This window comes from Lipophrys pholis, assembly GCF_963383615.2.
Source record: "Lipophrys pholis genome assembly, chromosome: 8".
Lineage (NCBI taxonomy): Eukaryota > Metazoa > Chordata > Actinopteri > Blenniiformes > Blenniidae > Lipophrys > Lipophrys pholis.
In genome coordinates, this window is record NC_137630.1 from 21,484,043 (window position 1) to 21,502,289 (window position 18,247).

Genomic DNA, 18,247 nt, shown 5'->3' on the forward strand with positions numbered 1-18,247 from the left:
GTCGCTCCCGGTTTGCACGGCACTACTTCTTACCGCGGAGTTGCCGCCGCCTAATGAGCGCCCCGCGGAGGAGCTGCAGGTGTTTCTCGGCTCCAATTAAAAGAACAACTGCAGTGTGGGAAAAAAAAACGTGCTCAGTCAGTCAGGACGATCGAGAGCTTCATCTTTTCAGGTAAGATAAATCACTTCAACCTGGAAAACACCTTAAATTCACAGCAGTCGCCAGCCGGTTTTTAACCTACTCCAAACTCTCCTGCCATTTCCTATAAATTGTGCTCTCCTCAGCTGGTTCGCTATATAAAGTTAGAGTTTAAACAACGTGAAGCTTCACATCTTTCACGAGAGAATTTCCCTTAATGGCCAAACATTTGACTTTGTTTAATAAACTCACACACGTAAATGCTCACCACAATTAATCTTAAAGCATCCCAACGGTCCTGGACAATTTACGCACATTCTAACGGTCAAGTACATCTAACTCCTATTTTTTTCTTTTCTTCTAACGACTGGCCCTAATACTCTTCCGTAGTTAGAACTTCTTATTTGTTTTTTCTTTAAATGTTCATGTCTGATTCTGCAAGTGATGTAGTGAGTCTTGAAACGAGCTGTATTTTGATGTATATGTGAGCTCTGATGCTCTATGTTTGCATCTGTGTTGCTTAAAACCAAATCATTTTAATGCCTCTTCGTCCCTGGTGGTGCAGTGGTTTGCATTCCTCAGGATATCTCTAGTATGAGTCTGGGTTTTCAAGCTTTTCTATTGTTGTTCCTGTGCATATGTAGGTTTTCTTCAGATACTTACACTTTCCTCCAAAACATGGTTTTTGAAGGCAACTGATCACACATAAACAACCTGAAGATAGGGATTGCGTGACACTGTGATGGCCTTTACTCACAGTCAACTGGGTTCAAGTACAACAACAAACAACTAGATTGATGATTGTTTTCCTTGAAGTTGCCGAGACCCAAGATGAACAGCAGTGGACCAACGTATCCCCTCGCCTCCCTCTACGTCGGGGACCTGCACCCTGATGTTACGGAGGCCATGCTTTACCAGAAGTTCTCTCCTGCCGGACCCATCATGTCCATCCGAGTGTGTCGCGATATCGTCACCCGCAGGTCTCTGGGATATGGCTACATCAACTTCCAGCAGCCGGCGGATGGTACAGTATTCCCTTCAGTTAGGATTCTGAATAATGGAGGATCTTTACTTATATCGCACCTCTTTAAAAAACTAATCTACCTCATCACAGCACATGAGATGGGATACAATAATAATCTCAACTATATAGTGTGAAAGTACAAGTTGAAGCAGGATGAAATTCAATTGAACAAAAAATTAAAATAACAGCACATCATATAAATGCCAGTCTATAAAAGTGTGCTCCCAGTAGTGATTTCCACCCAATCTAGGATTATGCAAGTTTATTTTGTCAGGATTGAAAATAAAAAATGTCCCAAAACTGAACCTTGTGGTACACCGCAGGGAAGACTGGCTCTCAAAAAGAACAACACAACAAAGTGCAGTGTCCTTAATACCAATCCAGCGTTTGGTAAAAACCGTATGTGCTCGTGATCTTTGTCAGCAGATCAAGTAATATTATTTGAACCATAAAAGCTTTGAGCCAAATTGAAACCTTTTTTTTTTTTTTTATACTTATAACTGAAAAGAGAATTTTAGTAATTGATCCAAAATGATTCCAATCACATGGATAATGGTTAGGTTTTGAAACTTATTTATCAGGGAATGCTTAATAATGGTAAAATAAAGTTATCCACTTATTTCCACAGGAAACCTTTATTTAATTTGTGGTGAGTTTTGCAGACATATGATCCAGATATATGGGAAGAAAAAGCCCTTGATGTCATGCAGAAACATTTCTTTGGACTCATCATTGAAAATAGGAAAGTGGACACCAGATGGGATGTAGAAGTGGTTTGAGACCATAGACTTGGTGTCGTGGTGCAGATGAATTACTGAGTCATTTAATGATCTTGTGTTGTGTGAGGTTACTAATTATAGTTGACATCTTGCAGTCTTTCTCAAATTACTCTAAAATAAGTTTTTTTCTTTTTCTTTTCTCTCTTCAATGCTTGACATTGACACAGTGTATTGTGGTATAAATCTTGACATGCGTACAATGAACTTTTTATTTTTTATGCTGTGAAGAATTTCAGTTTCTCCTCCAAAAAAATGTTTCAGCTGAGTGTGCCCTGGATACTATGAACTACGACCTTATCAAGGGTCGACCGATCCGGATAATGTGGTCTCAGCGTGACCCGGGACTCAGGAAGTCTGGCGTGGGAAACATCTTCATCAAGAACATGGACGAGTCCATTGACAACAAGGCACTGTATGATACCTTCTCAGCCTTTGGCAATATTTTGTCCTGCAAAGTAAGTTCCCTGTATATTTAAGTCATGACTATTGAGAACATGACACATGGTTCGTAGTCTGTCAAAGGGTCTGTCTGTGGTTTGTAGGTTGTCTGTGATGACAAAGGATCCAAAGGCTACGGCTTTGTTCACTTTGAGACACAAGAGGCTGCTAATCGTGCCATTGAAACCATGAACGGGATGCTGTTGAATGACAGGAAAGTGTGAGTAAATGGAATCTGTTTTGATCTGACCACAAACAGACTTCAGAATGAGAAATATAACTGAGCAGTAAGTTGAAGTATGCAGTAGGGCAGAGCAGACTGCCTTTGATTGAGTTTAATGAAGACTCAATTAAAGGTTGATGAAGACAGATACTTGCCAATGACTTTTCCATGTGTTTGTTTTTTAATTAATTAATTTGCTTGCTTTATTTGCTCAGTCGAGAGACAGGGAAAAAGATGGAAAAAGACAATGACAAGTCAAAGTCCATGGTCCTCATGGAGAACTGTGATTTCTCCTTGCATAGGTCAGTGTGTCTGTAGGCTCTGTCAGTCTGCTTGTTTTAATTCTTAGGACAGGTTTATGAAGTCTAGGTGGTGGTTGTTGTTGCTGTTGTTTTTCAACAGGGGGAGCAAAGTTCAAGGTTAACTTGTGTCTGTGTAAGTCTGTGTAAACAAATTCAGAGACTTGTTTCATATTGCGTTATGGATATTGGAGAATGGCAGTTAAAAAAACTGACCCATGTGGTCCTGAAGTGTTTGTTTTGATCTGGTCTCAAACAACCAGAAAAACCCTTTGAGCCGCTCGACACACTCAAACTAGCCGGTTGTAATCAAGGTCATAGTCAATCTTCTACCTTCACTGTGCAAACAGATCTTCCACAAATGCTATGAACTGCAGGACGAGCCAATTTCATTATTTTAAGACGATGATGGTGATCACTTTTCACCACATAATTAGAAGCTTGGCAGTAATCAGAGAGGGCAAGGCTCCAATAACTGTTTCTAGTTGTTAGTACAGTTTTAGAAGGGAGGAGGAATACAAACCATGGGCTTGGGGGAGACAATCAAAACATCCAACAACTGTATATTAGATTTGAGACAGTGCTGAAGTGAGAGACACTTTGTGCCATTTACTTGTTAGTTATTCAGGCTCAATATGTTCCATTAACTTCCTGAAAGCTTCAGCTTTACTCAGGTTAAGCATGTTTACCCCAGTGGTTGTAGTATCTCTGCCTTATCCAGGTAAGCGTTGCTAAAAGTAGTTTTGACTCAAGACAAACGGTTATTTAGGTTGGCTATTTGATTAGTTCTCGTTTGCTTTTCGTTGGTTTTGATAGTAAACAAAGTAGTTGGTTTTTTCTTCTTCGTAAAATTGTCTTGAGATCATTAAAATCAACTTAAACTATATTAAGAAGTCCAGCGAGTTACTGGGCATCCCTGCAGTGGCTTCTAAAGTAGATACTGGTGTATTCATAATTTTGAAACAAGAGTAATCGGTTTTTCTGGTTGAATATAAACACAAATACCTGTGAGAAGGCAGAGGTAAGACTATTTTACACAGACTGTAAATGTTTTGATCTTCTCCAAACAATAATTAGTTTGAAAACGTTTGTTTTACTTTCCAAATCATGAATTGTCGCCAACTTCCTCCTGCGTATGCTTTAATTTGGTGTTGGCAGTTTTGTCGGCCACTTCAAGTCTCGTAAGGAGAGGGAGGTGGAGTTTGGCTCCAAGGCCATGAAGTTCACCAACATCTACATCAAGAACTTTGGTGAGGATTACTCGGACGACAAACTCAAAGAGCTCTTCACAGGGTTTGGTAAGTGTCTCTAACTTGAATATTCTACTACCATGAAGGTTTTCTGATGTGAGTGTGTGTGTGTGTGTGTTTTTCAGGAAAGACTCTCAGTGTGCGTGTGATGAAGGACGAGAGGGGTCATTCACGAGGTTTCGGCTTCGTGAACTACGCTCACCACGAAGACGCTCAGAAGGTTTGCTTCCTTGAGTTCACTCAGAATAAATCCTGAAGCAGTTCATGGTGGATTTGAGGTTGAAGTTTGTATGTGTTAGTTTAGCAGCCTGGATATTTAAATGGATTGTGGAGGAAACAACCGCCACATGGTAAGTGTCTCTAACTTGGATTCTGTATGGATTCTATCGGGCTACTTTAAAGTTGCAAAAGGCGGAACTACAACATGGAACCTTAACAACACATAAGCAAGGGCCCGAGAAGCATATCCCACAATCCCTTGCGCCCTTCAGACCATGGCGGTTGCTACAATATTCACATATAAATCGAATTAAACCACCACTATCCCAGGGGGAGCTATAGTATCCTTGAACCCCCTCCCTCTGGCGCCGCCTTTGCTTTAGATTAAAAAATTTATGTGATGTCGCTAAGATGAACCTGAACGGAGTACCGTGAGTTTCCTCCTTGAGGGTAACATGTTGATGCTTCTACTGGTTTTCCCAGGCAGTGGATGAAATGAATGGAAAAGAGATCAGCGGGAAAGTCCTCTATGTGGGCCGCGCTCAGAAGCGTCTGGAGCGTCAGGGAGAGCTGAAGCGCCAGTTTGATCAGATGAAGCAGGACCGGATCCAGCGCTACCAGGTGCTTTGGGACGCTCTCCGCTTTCAGTCGGTGTTTAACAATTGAAAGTTTAGGGCTCAGTGGTTTTTACAGCGGAGGAGATACATGAGTTCATGATGCAGGTGAATCTGCTCTTTAGTTATTATACTACAGCTTCATTCTATTTGGCCCAGTTGAGATCATATTGAGCTGCATGTGGCTCATCTACTGAGATAATTTAAACACTTCAGCTTTAAAGCTATAACTAATGATGATGACATGTCAAAATGTTAGGCTTGTACACTAGCTTGTACAGTTTTTCTACTCCCTGCAGTTGTATCATGCACGGTTTATCTCCACTCTCGCGTCACTATTAATGTAGAATTTTTCTATTTTGAGTGCTTATGTAGAGGAGCTTACATCAACCATGTTTGGGAAGTATGAGCTCGTCACTGTTTACAGGGAGTGAATCTGTACGTGAAGAACTTGGATGATACCCTAGATGATGACCGACTCCGGAAGGAGTTTGCACCTTATGGGACCATCACTAGTGCCAAGGTAATGTGAAACTTTTCTTTAGGGCCTCTTTTATGTGCGAGCAGGCTTCTTTTACCCACTTGAACGAAGTCGGCCTCACAGGTGTGTGAGCTCATCCAGCTAACAGCTAACGGTGGTTTACATCCGTGAATGTTGCATTGCCGCCATCTGCTGGTTCTATCGCTGTTATTTCTCACTGCTCTTCCGTGAAGCTGATAAGCATAGGAGAAAAGCCAGCAGAGAGAACATGCAGACTTCACACATGCGACCAGTGGAGCTCCAGCACTCTGTACTTTGGTTCATTTTGACTCGTTTTCTGTGTCCGTGATATGGTCTCGTGGTTCCTGCAGGTGATGACCGACGGCTGCCAGAGCAAAGGTTTTGGCTTCGTCTGCTTCTCTTCACCTGAAGAAGCCACAAAAGCCGTGACCGAGATGAACGGGAGGATCGTTGCCACCAAGCCGCTGTACGTGGCGCTGGCTCAGCGGAGAGAGGAGCGCAAAGCTATTCTCACCAACAAGTACATGCAGAGGCTGGCCTCCCTGAGAACCATGGCCAATCCTGTCATCGATTCATGCCAGTCCGGTTACTACATGACGGTTCCACAGGTCTCTGTTCTTCAATGTTTTTGAAAATGACGGTATTGTGGGAAGTTTTTCAGGTGGCTTGTGTGGTGAAAAGCTGCGAGTTCATCTGACCATTTGATGCAAAGTGTATAATCGGATCGCCTTTTTCCTTAAATAGCATCAGTTCCTCACTTTTAGAAGGAACTTGCACTAAAATCATCTTGGAGAACTCTTGTTCGGACCCTTCTGTCTGTCCATGTAAACACAGGCAGACCCACACTGGAGTCGTGCTGATTAATGAACAGAGGCTCCGTTTACGCCACACATCAAAACATCAAATTGTGATCATTTTTGTCTCCTTCCATCTACTGTTTTATGGTCCGTTTGCAGTCCTGCTAGAATTTGTGTTAAATACGTCCTGATAGTTTGCTGTCATGCGGTTTCCTCTCCTCGTCCTCCTGCAGCCGACCAGCCGCTCCTACTTTAACCACAATGCTGTGAGCAGCATGAGACCGGTGCCCCGCTGGTCCGGACAGCCGCAGAGACCCCAGGGTGAGACTCACTGCTGCCACACATGACAACACACACATGTCCTCTCGATGCATGCTGTGGTTTGTTTCCAGGCCCTTACCCTGCCCAGTATCCTCCTGGTTCTATTATCCGACGTGGATCCATCACGACGGTGCGGCAGGCTTCGACCCAGGCGCCACGTATCGTAGCCTCCACTCAGAAGACAAGTATGAACCTGAACTGTGAGAAACATACAGGCTCCATCCTGCATTTTCATCACCTCCCTGCTTCAACACGCTCATGTGACGTCCTCATGAAGCTCTGAGGAGATTCTTCTTCCCGGCTCATCATTGTGTGTGTTGGAGCAAGGAGGCTCCTCTTCAAACGTGTGCGAGACATGTCGTGTCCTTCCACAGATAACATCGGGACTCAGACTGTAGGACGGCGTGCCGACGTGCCGAGAAGCGGCCAGTACAAGTACTCGACTGCAGTGAGGAACCCTCAGCAGGTGGTGGCTTTACCGCCTCCTCTTCCACAACATCAGGTAGTTCTGGAAGAGAAACGTTGTAAAGCTGATGGTGCAGACGTCAGACTAAACGTGCAACTTTCTGTGTGTAGTTTGTATGACGGTGTTGTGGATTCTTTCAGATGGTTCCTCTTCCTGTGATGGAGCCACCGGCGCGCGCTACCGCTCCAGAAGTGCTCACCGCCTCAGTGCTGGCTGCAGCTCCACTCATGGATCAGAAACAGATCCTTGGTGTGTATCTTTTCTCTCTCTCTGTGTTGATTGTTGTGGTGTTGTGTTTTATTCCTTTCTTCCTCTCTGCTGGCACACAGGGGAACGACTCTACCCAATGATCCACAGCATCCACCCCATCCTGGCAGGGAAAATCACCGGCATGCTGCTGGAAATTGACAACTCTGAGCTGCTGCACATGCTGGATTCTCCCGAGTCTCTGCACCTGAAGGCACCACAGCTGTTTTTACCTGCTGCAGGATACGATCATTGACAACCAGAATGGTGGCGTTATGAATCATCTCCTCACTTTTACTCAGGTGGACGAGGCGATCGCTGTCCTGCAAGCTCATCAGGCCAAAGAAGGTCCCTCAAAGAAGTAAAGGCCCCTTTCAGGTCTGCAGCAAGGTCTCGTCTTCTACTACAACACAAGGAGCCTTGCAGCTCTGTCACGGTTCAACATAACCTTCACAAGTTACTTCCTGTTTGAAAATGTAGTCTTGATGTTAAATGGTAGAAATGTAGGAAGGTAAGCCATGCAGTAAAATCATATTTCATTACATTGAATTCATTATTTTGTGTGATATGAGGTTGTTGCTTTTCAGAAGCTGGTTTAAGCTTGTAGGAAGTTTGCAAACAACAAACGATTTCTAGAGTAAAGAAATGAAACGTCACCACAATTAAACTAAATCTTTTGTTTTTGCAGATGTCAGCGACTTTCTGGAGGAGGAAAAATAAAATCACAAAAAGAGTAAAATAGTTAAAAAAAAAAAAAAAAGTTAATTGGAAATTGAAGCCGTTTTGTTGTTGCGATACCTATGTTAGATAAAGTTTCCAGTATATGCATCATAACTGCCTTCTGTCATTTGTCCAAATGTTCCCTTTTCACCCGAAGGGTTCAAAGTGTTTTCACTCTTCAAAGGTGCATTCTGGCATTGCCTCCGTATGCAGTAGGTAGTGAATGTAGGATCACCTCAGTACAGCCTGTGACTTTAGTGTGATTGGTCAGAGCTGAGAACGGACTGGATGAATGAGAGAAACCTGCTCCATTCAATTCACTTTTCTAGTCATCTGAAGGCACTTTTACAGAGAAAAACCAAATTGTTCCCTCAGTACTGCCGTTTTCCTTGTATTGGCTTGTAAATTGTTTTAAACGTTAAATTAAATATTGAATCAATTAGTGTGACATCAGCAAGTCAGAATGTGTTGGATTGTTGAATGACTCAGACACGATGCTCTGCACTGCTTGTCAAAAGTGTGTTGAGTACCTTGTATACGGCCTACATGAATTTGAAACCTTGAGTATTTACCACTTAATGCTAATTTAGTTGGGGTACTACAAATTCCAAGAGTGGCTACTTCGGTCAGATCAATCAGGACTAATGAACGTTTCAAGTCAACGCAAACAACCCAATTCTGTGTGATTGGTTTCTTCAGCTGGATTAAATATTTGTGCTCTTCGAAGACGAATGTTTCTTGAATCATTGTTCTGACAAACCAGCCATTTGGAAGTATCCAGTACCAGAGGCCGCTGTGTTTCTAATGACCTCAGACATGTTGGAAAGATTTTCCTTCTCCTGCCCATAGAAAGTGGCTCTACACATTGTTCCAGCTCAGTGAACTATCAGAACTTCAGCACTAATGTGATCATGAGGATATTTTCAGCCAAGAAGTGATGAGCAACACAAATCTGACGTCCAATGCTGTAATTAAGACTTTAATCACAATTTGAAATTGGACCCGGCCGAGACAATCTCCCCAAAATGGGAACAAAAAGAAAACCGTCAAATTTTCCAAGTTTATTGGGAGCCTTCATACAAAAATGAAATTATGGCTGTAGAAAGTTACAAAGGATTATTGTTAACATTGATATATTTTTTGGCATGTCGGGCCTTTCCCACCCAACACGTTTTGTAACTCTAAAACTGCTGATTTTTAAACAAGCAGGACAGGAATAGTGAAAAACATACAGACCAATAGATACCTGCAGATTACTTCTCAGTGGTAGTTCACAACACAAATATCACAAAAAATTGAAAAGTAACTAGAAAAAAAAACAAAACAAAAACTAAATTTCAATGGTGAACGTGAACTTGAGGCCACTGTTATTACACACAGCCAGCTATTTTCAATGCGTCCGTTTTAATGACATTTCCATATTTGCAAACAAATGTTATATACACTGACGTTCGGAGGCGTGTCTCACTATCGACGAGCCGGCATTAGAAGCTGCTTCGCTGTCACTGAGTCAGGGAAGAGGTTGTGATAGGTTGGTAAGGGAACGTAGGCAGCCGTGATGATTTTGCCTGGAAAAGGAGCCGCGTTAAACAATGACACAAAGAGCCACTATTATTTTCTGACTGTAGAAGCAGGGCTTCACTTTACCTGCAAACCAGCGTCCATGAAGTGCGTTTACAGTCGCCATCGCAGCTGGTATTGAGGGACACTTCACGTACACGTTTCCCTGAATCAGCAAGAAAGGACAGAAGCTTAGAAGACCAGGGTGGTCCGATCATTTTGTGCCGTTTCAGCACGAAACACTCGACTTACTTGTGCAGAATTCTTGTCCACATAAATGTGAACGATTCCCCCGTGTTTGTTGCACTCTTCGATCACGTCATCTTGAATTTCTGCAGCCCAGCTGGGATCGTTTTCTCTGTGAAGAGGAGTAACTGGTCAGTAAACGTCAAGACACTCAATATTTCTAAGAAATCAAACCTGAAACTGCCGTCACACAAGATAAACTGAAAGGGAAACCCATTGCTGTAGTGGAACTCAGTCCACAGACGACAGCTACGTTTTGAATCGCGTGTTAAAACTCACGCTTGTGGGTTGAAAAGGTTGGACAGCTGAAGGCAGTGTGTGGCCAGCGGCTGTGACGGGAGGTTCAGAGCTTGGCTTGGCGCTGGAGTTGGGACAGCTGAAAGAAAGAGGACGAGTTGTTAAATCCTCCGATTTAACTTTTTTTTTTATAACTCAAAACACTTTCTCGTCATTGCGCTCCTCACCAGGCGGCGCGGCGATATTTCCGAAGGGTATGGACCCGGTCATCTGCAGAGCCTGCTGAGCGGCGGGGGGAATCTTCAGACCAGTGCCTGAGGAGAAAGAGGAGAGCCAAGAATGTGGATTCAGAACAGTCGTGCTTTAAAGTTACAGAACTGCAGGCTGCAGCAAATCTTCCAAAGACAAACCTTCCGCTAGTCGGGCCATGAGCTGCAGACGTCCTGTGGTACCGAGGTCGATGCCGGTCCTCTCTAGCTCGTCGTTGTCCAGGAATGAGCTGGCTGTGGACGAGTCGGAGCGCTCCGTCACGTGGCCCACCTTCATGGGCCGCCCGGCCAGCTCGAAGCCGTTCAGCTGCTCCAATGCCTTTTTAGCACATTCTGCATCTGCAAACTGCAAAGGGGGGGAGGGGAAAAACAACAACAACCTGTAAAGAACTCACTAATCAATGAAAGCAAAGGTGTAGTCCTTTAAACACAAAAGCTTTGGGTACCGATATAAAGCCGTATCCTTTGGATCGTCCAGTCTCGCTGTCCATCATGAGCTGGATTCCTTCAATCTTTGAAAACAGAACACACAATTCAAGTCAAGCCCATTGACACAAATTAGTGTTAATCGTATGTGAAACGCGTCCCTGACCTTCCCAAAGGGCTCAAAGATTCCTCGTAGCATCTCTTCAGTGATGTTGAAGTGCAGTGAGCCCACGTACAGCCGCATCGGACCTGAGCTGCCCTTCTGGAGGTTATTGGCAGCCGCTGCAGCTCGGTTTTTCTCTGCCTGCGATTCAGAGATGTCAGAGTCATTATCACCGACAGTGAAAAACAGCAACAGTTCAGCCTTCTAGTAGGGAGCCGCTGTTCTCCCGATATCAGCCGTCTTCTCCTGCTGAGGCACGGCTGCTGGCTATTAATACGCTTGGTCGCACCAGCAGAAATGATCCAGGTACACTATATTTAGACCAAGATAGTACAAAGTCGGGTCACTAACCTGAGAAGCCTGGACGATAATGGGCACTCCCAGCAGCCTCTGGCCAGTCAGACCAATGGCCAGCGGTACAGACGAAGCCTCCACAAACTCGATGTACGCAATGCCTTTTGATCTGCGGGAGTTTCTGTCCGAGATCATTCTCACGTCTCTGACCTACGGAGCACAACATCAGAGACAATTCCTTCATGTGCTTTAGCAGGATCACTCAGAAGAACTTGGAACACAGACCTTTCCAACGGCCGAGAAGAAATCCTCCAGGTCACGGGCTCTGATTCTTGCAGCGAGTTGCATACAGAAGACGGTGCGGGCATCCCGCTCCTCTGGTGTGAGATTGTCAATCGGTTGTCTGGGAGCAGAAAAGAAAGACAACAACAAAAAGTAAACAATACTGCTTTGTTGAGAGGAGAGTGACGTACACCACACACTCAAAAGCCACAATGCTGCTGTTCGTCTCACCTGATGGGACTTTTTTCTTTCTTGAAGGGGCTTCGGCTTTTGGATCGTTTACGACTAAAAAAAGAAAAAAGAAAAAAAAAAGAGAAATTAGATTTGCAACTAAACATTCAAATACATAACCAACGTAAGAACAGTGTGTTACTCAAAGATGTTAAAATATTACAAAGGTTGAGAAATTAGCTACAATATTGAAAATTGTATTTTTGAAAGAAAGGACAACTGAAGAGCAGACACACCCGGCAGTGGTATGAGAAGGGGCTGTTTTCACATACACGGGGCTCTTCCGTGCTCTATATCGTCCGGATCGGTCCTTGCTTCGAGAGCGGCTACGATGACGCTCTCTGCTGCGGCTTCCCTTTCTTTCTCGGCTCTTACTCCTCTTTTTACCTTTCTTTCTATCCTTGCTTTTGCTCCTGCTTCTTCTCTTCTTTGAGCCAGGGCTCCGGCTTCGCCTTTTCCTGAAAACATGTTATAAGACCATCATCGCTGCGCATTTTTAAAAGACATTTAAATAGGTTGTTTTTTTTCCACATGCATGCTTGCAGCTATGCTGGAAGGGGAAAAAAAATACTCTAGACTTACTTCTTACTGTGGTCATCGTGTCCGTTTGCATGAGAGGACTTGTTCTCATCCTAAGCAAGGTTGATAGAAGAACATCGTGAGGACGTAGATGAGACATTTCAAGTCGTCAAGGTAAAGGGGATAGGGAGGGACAAGAGAAAATGCAGAATATATTTAATTAATAATAATACAAACTTTCTATTATCATGTCTGGATAGTGTCCTTTCACCACCCCAATAGCTTCCCATCCCACTCCTGAGTATTTCTTTACAAGGCTGCTCAGTACTTAATGCAACAAAGCAAATTAAAGGGAAAGCTGTCCAACACATTAGCTGAGTTCAGGAAGCTCTGAGAACAGGTCATCCATCTCCACCATTCCCCTCCTATTAGGTCGTACCCATGCCACTATTTGTGCCTAATCATGTGACCACGTATGGCCCACGGCCACTAAAAGAGATCCTGTGAGGTTGGTGTCAGTCCAGTGATCTTCACCCATTTTCGTTCTTGGACTGTAAGAGCTCGATGCCACCTCTGTCACACATCTTGCCCTGAAGCAAACAGGGATTCACACTTCTTAGTAATATTGACGCCCAAAAATAAAATAAAATGAATGAAAAAAAGAAGAATTAAATTCATCCACGTATTAAACTACCATAATCCTTAGACTGCATCATTAAGTATTACTCTTAGAAAAAAAACCTTTTGACTAAAGCAGGAATGATTAGCTTCTGAAAGCAATTCATTTTCAAATACAGTTACACTAAGTATGTAAGAATCTGTTTGTTATATAACATCTGTGGTGTTGTGTAGCATGCAAATAAAATCAAAATGCTGATTCACATTACAGTAGACCCAAGCAAAGAGGCAGTATTCATATTTACGAGAAAGAAACTTTTCACTATTGTATTGAAGCACATTTTAACATTAGCCATTAAAAACCAGGAACGGTTCACAATAAATATAGACTCGGTGAAATTTGGGGTTGAAGTCATTTTCAGGAATACATTTCAAAAAGGGGAAGGAAAAAAGGTGGCGCCAGTGAAAGGTCTACTTAATGAAAACATGCACTGCATGAGCACAGAGATGATCTCATCACTATAAAACACAAAACAATGAAAACATGCAGACTGTAAATGTAAATACTGCCTCCTTAGCTGGACAGATAAAGATGGGCTTATCAACCTGTGTCATTCACCTTGTTGCAACCGAATAGGGACTGGATGTTTCTAGAGGTTGAATCTCTTTTAGTCCTAAAGTGAACCACAGTACATCAGTATATGCGCAATAACTACCTTCCTTTTTTTCACAGTTCACAGTGGAATCAAAGATGAATTCATGGGAGTAGAGGTGAGATATCATTAGGGAAGTCTATAAAGAGAGATAGATGTGGATTTATTTATAATTCCGTACTGCGTTTTAAATACTCAATCACACCACACAACATTCAAGTCAACTTTTGTCACAGTAGCAAATATAAAAAAAGATCAAAATAAGGAGCAAATTATAACATTGAAAAGCAAGGCCTCATTTCTAAAACTTAACAACCCACCTTTCTGTAAGGGGCTTCCAGCATGGCCTCAACGTCAAAATCATCAGCCATTGTGAGCCTGTGGAAACAAAAACACTTTTATAAAGGTATTCTTACAAAATCCGTGAGGACGAAAGTTCGAAATAAGAAGTTGGATGGATACTCAGTCACGTTTTAGTGGACTACAAATGATCACTGGCAGAAAAAAACCCCACTCAAATCAATCCAAACACAACAGATTAACTAAACTAGTGATGTCTGTGTTTATTTACAGTCAAACTACAAAACGCGTTCATTATGACGGGAAGCTAACATGCTACATTAGCGTCATTTCTGTTAGCACGTTACAAAGACTGCCGCTGAAAACTCAGAATGAACAAGGACGATCAATCACAACATGGTTACACGTTCGAAAGTGAAGACGCGAGTGCCTTTATTTAAGCGTTTCACTTCGGAGAGTTTAGACAAGTCGGGATAACGTTTTCCGTGAAGAGAGCAACATGGCAGCGAGCTGCGTTTCCGCGGCAGCGAGCTAGCCCCGTTAGCAAACACTCACGTTACCGTCTCAAATGTGCAGCCAAAGTCAAAATATCACGGATAATATGCTGCCAAAAGGATTCGCCTCGACGCCTCTCTTTTCGTAGATGAGACGAAACCTCGAAGTTATGCAAGATGTTTTTTTTAAGCTGAGCAGGTATGTGGCCTGCTAACAAAATGCTCGCCTGCGTCTTCTTCGAGGATTCCTGCAGCTTCTGCCTGTTTTCCATCGGCAGCGGAAAACACTCAGCGCGACGTGACTGCCACTTACCGGAGACTAGCGGTACTGCATGTATCAAAAAATACCTGCAAAGAATACGAACAACAACAATAATAATTCCAGCTGCAAGCAGCATTGAACGGGTCCTCGCTGCTTGAGGGACTCCGACTGAGAATTCCATCTGAATAGTGGACAGTTGTGGCAACCTTTTATAAAGTTAAATGAAGTCTCGAGCCGAGTGTATGTCGAACCTGTTCAAAGTACGGGATTGGTTTCTATCTTTTCTCCAAATTACTTGCTCTCTTCACATTGGAACTTTGATTAATCAGATTTCATTTTCATCACAAACACCAACAGAAAACACAACTCAACGTTGAAGGAATCAGAAAGGCCAAAATATGAGTTCCCTGGTTCAGGTTATTTTAATGTCCCATGTCGCCATCTAGTGCAGAAGAAGAAGAAAACACAACAGGCAAACGTTCTTTCTGTTTCTGATTAGACTTACACAGTTTCTTCTCATGTTTACAGAGAATATCCTCGTGCTCGTTGTCTTAATTCACACACGCAAAACATTTTCAACATAATTTGTGTAAATACTGTGACACATACTTTCAGCATAACAGTGAATTTGTTTCCCACAAAGAAAATGTACATGTTCGCCTGCACTTTTCTCAGTGAAAAAGACTATTAACTTCATTCGTTTTTGCATGTTAAGCAGCAGAATCCTCGTTTGTAATTATGTGTCTGGCTTTGAGGGGTAAATCATAGTCTGGGGGAACCTCAAAAAACGGCTCATCGTCAAAACAGAAATCATCTGATGGTGATGCAAAGTATGGCAGCCTCAAAACAAAGCCTGTGAGAATCCCTCCCAGCGCAGACAGTCCGATAGTGGAAAACACAGCTGCTACCTGGAAGAGAGCCTGCTCCCTGGCAGTCCTCCCCAAACCAGGCTGGATCCCAGGTATCAAGCGCTGGAGGTCTTGCAGCTTTGGATCGCCCTCCACGGGCGCTCTGTGGGTGAAGATCTCATACAAACTGGGTCCGTAAACCTCCTCCGTGGCCACCAGTATGGCACAGATCCCTGCAGCACAGGATATAAGTCCTGGGAGACCATGTAAGTTATGTATCCCGCACTGATCCTGGATCCTGAGCCGCCGTGCCAAGAAGGGACTCAAGTACTTGTATCCCAGCATGCAAACCGTGCCGCCTATCATACCCAGAGCGTAAGCAGCTGCGGGCGACACCATCATGTCCACTGATGCCCCGACTGTCACCCCTCCAGCCAGGGTCACGTTCTGAACATCCGCCATTGTGAACTTCCCCTTTTTGTTCATGAATGCAGAGAGAGCGAATGCTGTGATTGTGGAGGCACTGAGGCCGAGGAAGGTGTGGAGGATGGCCCTGTGCTGGTCATCTCCTTTCAGGGTTAATGCTGAGTTGAAAGAAGGCCAGAAGACCCATAGAAACAAGGTCCCCATCACAGAAAGGAGGTCCGACTGGTAACTGGTGTTCTCTTTTGCGTGGCCTTCGTTCAGACGCGGCCTGTACAGCATAAAGGTAACTCCCAAACCAAAATAGCAGGCAAAGATATGAATGAGAATAGACCCTCCTGCATCATTGATCTTCAGATACTTCAGCACGGCCCATTCTGTGACCGCAAACGCCGGCACCTCCAGCAGTGCCATGACCAGCAGCTGCAATGGGCTGGTCTTCCCCAACACTGCCCCAAAAGATATCAGCACCACGGCGCAGGCAAACTCTGCATTAATGAGGTTTATCACTCCCAGATAAATCTTACCGTCATGGCTGAACTGGAAGTAGCCTTGCACTAGAATGGCCCACTGGATAGAAAAAGTAGCCACAAGGAAGTTGAAAACCATTCCCCCGAAGCCGTAACGCCGGAAAAACGCCAGCAGGCATCCAAATCCAAGGAATATCATGACCTGTATGTCTGTGAAGTACGGGTAGTCCTTGTACACTGCATTGTGCATGGGGTTCGTCTGGTTGGTTTGAAGTCGTGCGTCGCTGTGCTCATCGTAGGTCACGAAGGTAAAATAAAGGGCGACGAAAGCCGCCTGTGCAACAAACACAAACACGGGCAACCTCACCCGAAGGCCGCCGGACTGTGTCTTCATCCTGACAGCACGCTGGAGCAAATGACAGTCCTCCGTTTCCCAGCCAGGATTATCTGTCTTTAGATAAGACAGGTCAAACACACAGAGCTCTTCTCTCTCAAACGCTATCACACCCCTGTCCCAGAGGAATTCTGCCGCTGGCAGGACTTTGTCCCTCATTACATGCCACACAATAGTTTTTCAGCCATCAGCATTTTGTTGTTTCTATTGACACAAAACCTGCAACATAATTTGTACGAGCGCCTGACACCAGAAAAAAAAAAGACGTTCAGTTTTAGAATGACCGACAAACTGAACACCAATGGTGCAGCTCCAGAGGTTTACGGTCACCAAGTACCTTCTGTGTAAATATTTATTGAGGCGTGATTCCCCCCAAAAAAGCTTGTTCGCTTTCATAACGGACACATACAGTATTAGCTATATATTTTGAAAAAGTTGAGGGTCCAACAGACATTGTAAACATTAGAAGCCCAGGATAAAACACAAAATCATGCTCAGCATCAGTAACAGATTCACTGCATTCTACCTCTGTTAACCCTTTATTCATGATTATCTAAGGAAGTTTGGGAGACAGATTCAGTACCTGCGAGGGTTGGGCCCATGGCCATGTACTGTCTTCTACTGCAGAGAAAACAAAGCGCAGTATATATCCTATAGGAATAATGGTCTCGTAGTGCTAATCTTCGTTGTAACAATAGGAGTAAACTTTGCTGTGAACAACGAAAAGCCGTCTGAAGGAATGGCTGCAACCCTTTCACACTGAATGTGTGCAGCATCTGGAATACATGAGGGTCAACATATCATGACATAATAACAGCTGCTACCGAGGGTTTAAAAGGATAACCGCGTCAACATGTTGAGGCCGGTGCACACTGACACTGACGCCACTGTGAGTTGTAAGACCCCAAACGTTGGGCTCATGTAAGGAGGTGTGTAGTTACACGACGTTGCACCGTGTATTATTCATCCTTTCCAATGACTGCCTGCCGGCCTCTGGGCTCACCAGGAGCTTTCAGTAAACACAGTCAGTCAGCAGCAGTGGTGCTTCTGAGGTCTGTAAAATGCGCTTGTCGCTGGAAGGGTTTGAACACAGAGGCAATAAAGTTACTGCTTGTCCCCGCCCTCGTCGACACCGTCACACGCCAGAACGTCCCGCCTGATTATTACTTGGCCACTATGCTCCTTCGGGACGGGTGAAATGCAGATGACAAGCTTACCGTTGTGCTGTGTAATACGCATGAAAGATAAAGGGATTTGGCTTTATTACCCATTTATTCCATCATGCTGCAGAGAAAATCGAGTTCCCGCTTCTCTATGATTGTGTTTGCTGATCTATTAGGAAATACAGAGTTTGTTGACCTGTAAGTTAAAACCTTTTTTTCGTTCTAAAAACAGATTAAGACGATTTTTGACAGCAGCTAATATGCTGATAATATTTTTACATGTTGACCCGCTGCAATACTGGTGTTTATGTCCTTATAGGGGGGGTCAAAACATACAAAACAGTGTTGGGCAACAGGG

General features: G+C 43.8%; 3 protein-coding genes across 15 annotated transcripts; 1 reads left to right on the plus strand and 2 right to left on the minus strand.

The window, feature by feature from the left end:
- Nucleotides 1-970: 970 nt before the first annotated feature.
- Nucleotides 971-7,682, plus strand: LOC308112932 (embryonic polyadenylate-binding protein B-like; the record flags this gene model as incomplete). 2 transcript variants are annotated; one of them, XM_080468760.1, is made up of 14 exons in its annotated part: nt 971-1,163; nt 2,204-2,397; nt 2,485-2,600; nt 4,061-4,200; nt 4,278-4,372; nt 4,855-4,992; nt 5,413-5,508; nt 5,838-6,095; nt 6,518-6,605; nt 6,677-6,805; nt 6,980-7,107; nt 7,212-7,320; nt 7,401-7,531; nt 7,620-7,682. In XM_080468760.1, 14 exons carry the CDS (start codon nt 971-973, stop codon nt 7,680-7,682), a joined length of 1,878 nt encoding a protein of 625 aa, XP_080324886.1. The 2 variants fall into 2 exon arrangements, with proteins under 2 accessions (XP_080324886.1, XP_080324887.1); XM_080468761.1 differs by having other exon boundaries at nt 6,677-6,790.
- Nucleotides 7,683-8,990: 1,308 nt separating this feature from the next.
- rbm39b (RNA binding motif protein 39b) lies at nt 8,991-17,349 on the minus strand. Of its 12 annotated transcripts, XM_080468985.1 has the most exons (17): nt 14,396-14,579; nt 13,856-13,913; nt 13,502-13,674; nt 12,803-12,854; nt 12,328-12,377; nt 11,982-12,203; nt 11,746-11,799; nt 11,518-11,635; nt 11,290-11,442; nt 10,942-11,079; nt 10,796-10,861; nt 10,491-10,695; nt 10,308-10,394; nt 10,123-10,219; nt 9,850-9,955; nt 9,685-9,763; nt 9,001-9,605 (listed from the first exon to the last, which is right to left on the minus strand). In XM_080468985.1, the coding sequence occupies exons 2-17, from the start codon at nt 13,904-13,906 to the stop codon at nt 9,505-9,507; spliced, it is 1,752 nt and encodes a 583-aa protein (XP_080325111.1). In that variant the 5' UTR covers nt 13,907-13,913; nt 14,396-14,579; the 3' UTR covers nt 9,001-9,504. The 12 variants fall into 12 exon arrangements, with proteins under 12 accessions (XP_080325108.1, XP_080325109.1, XP_080325118.1 ...); XM_080468982.1 differs by lacking the exons at nt 12,803-12,854; nt 14,396-14,579 and adding an exon at nt 17,310-17,349 and having other exon boundaries at nt 8,991-9,605; nt 13,502-13,556; XM_080468983.1 differs by lacking the exon at nt 12,803-12,854 and having other exon boundaries at nt 8,991-9,605; nt 13,489-13,556; nt 14,557-14,602.
- On the minus strand, nt 15,302-16,726 carry rh50 (Rh50-like protein; the record flags this gene model as incomplete). The annotated part of the gene is made up of 1 exon (XM_080468996.1): nt 15,302-16,726. The coding sequence occupies one exon, from the start codon at nt 16,724-16,726 to the stop codon at nt 15,302-15,304; it is 1,425 nt and encodes a 474-aa protein (XP_080325122.1).
- Nucleotides 17,350-18,247: the final 898 nt, after the last annotated feature.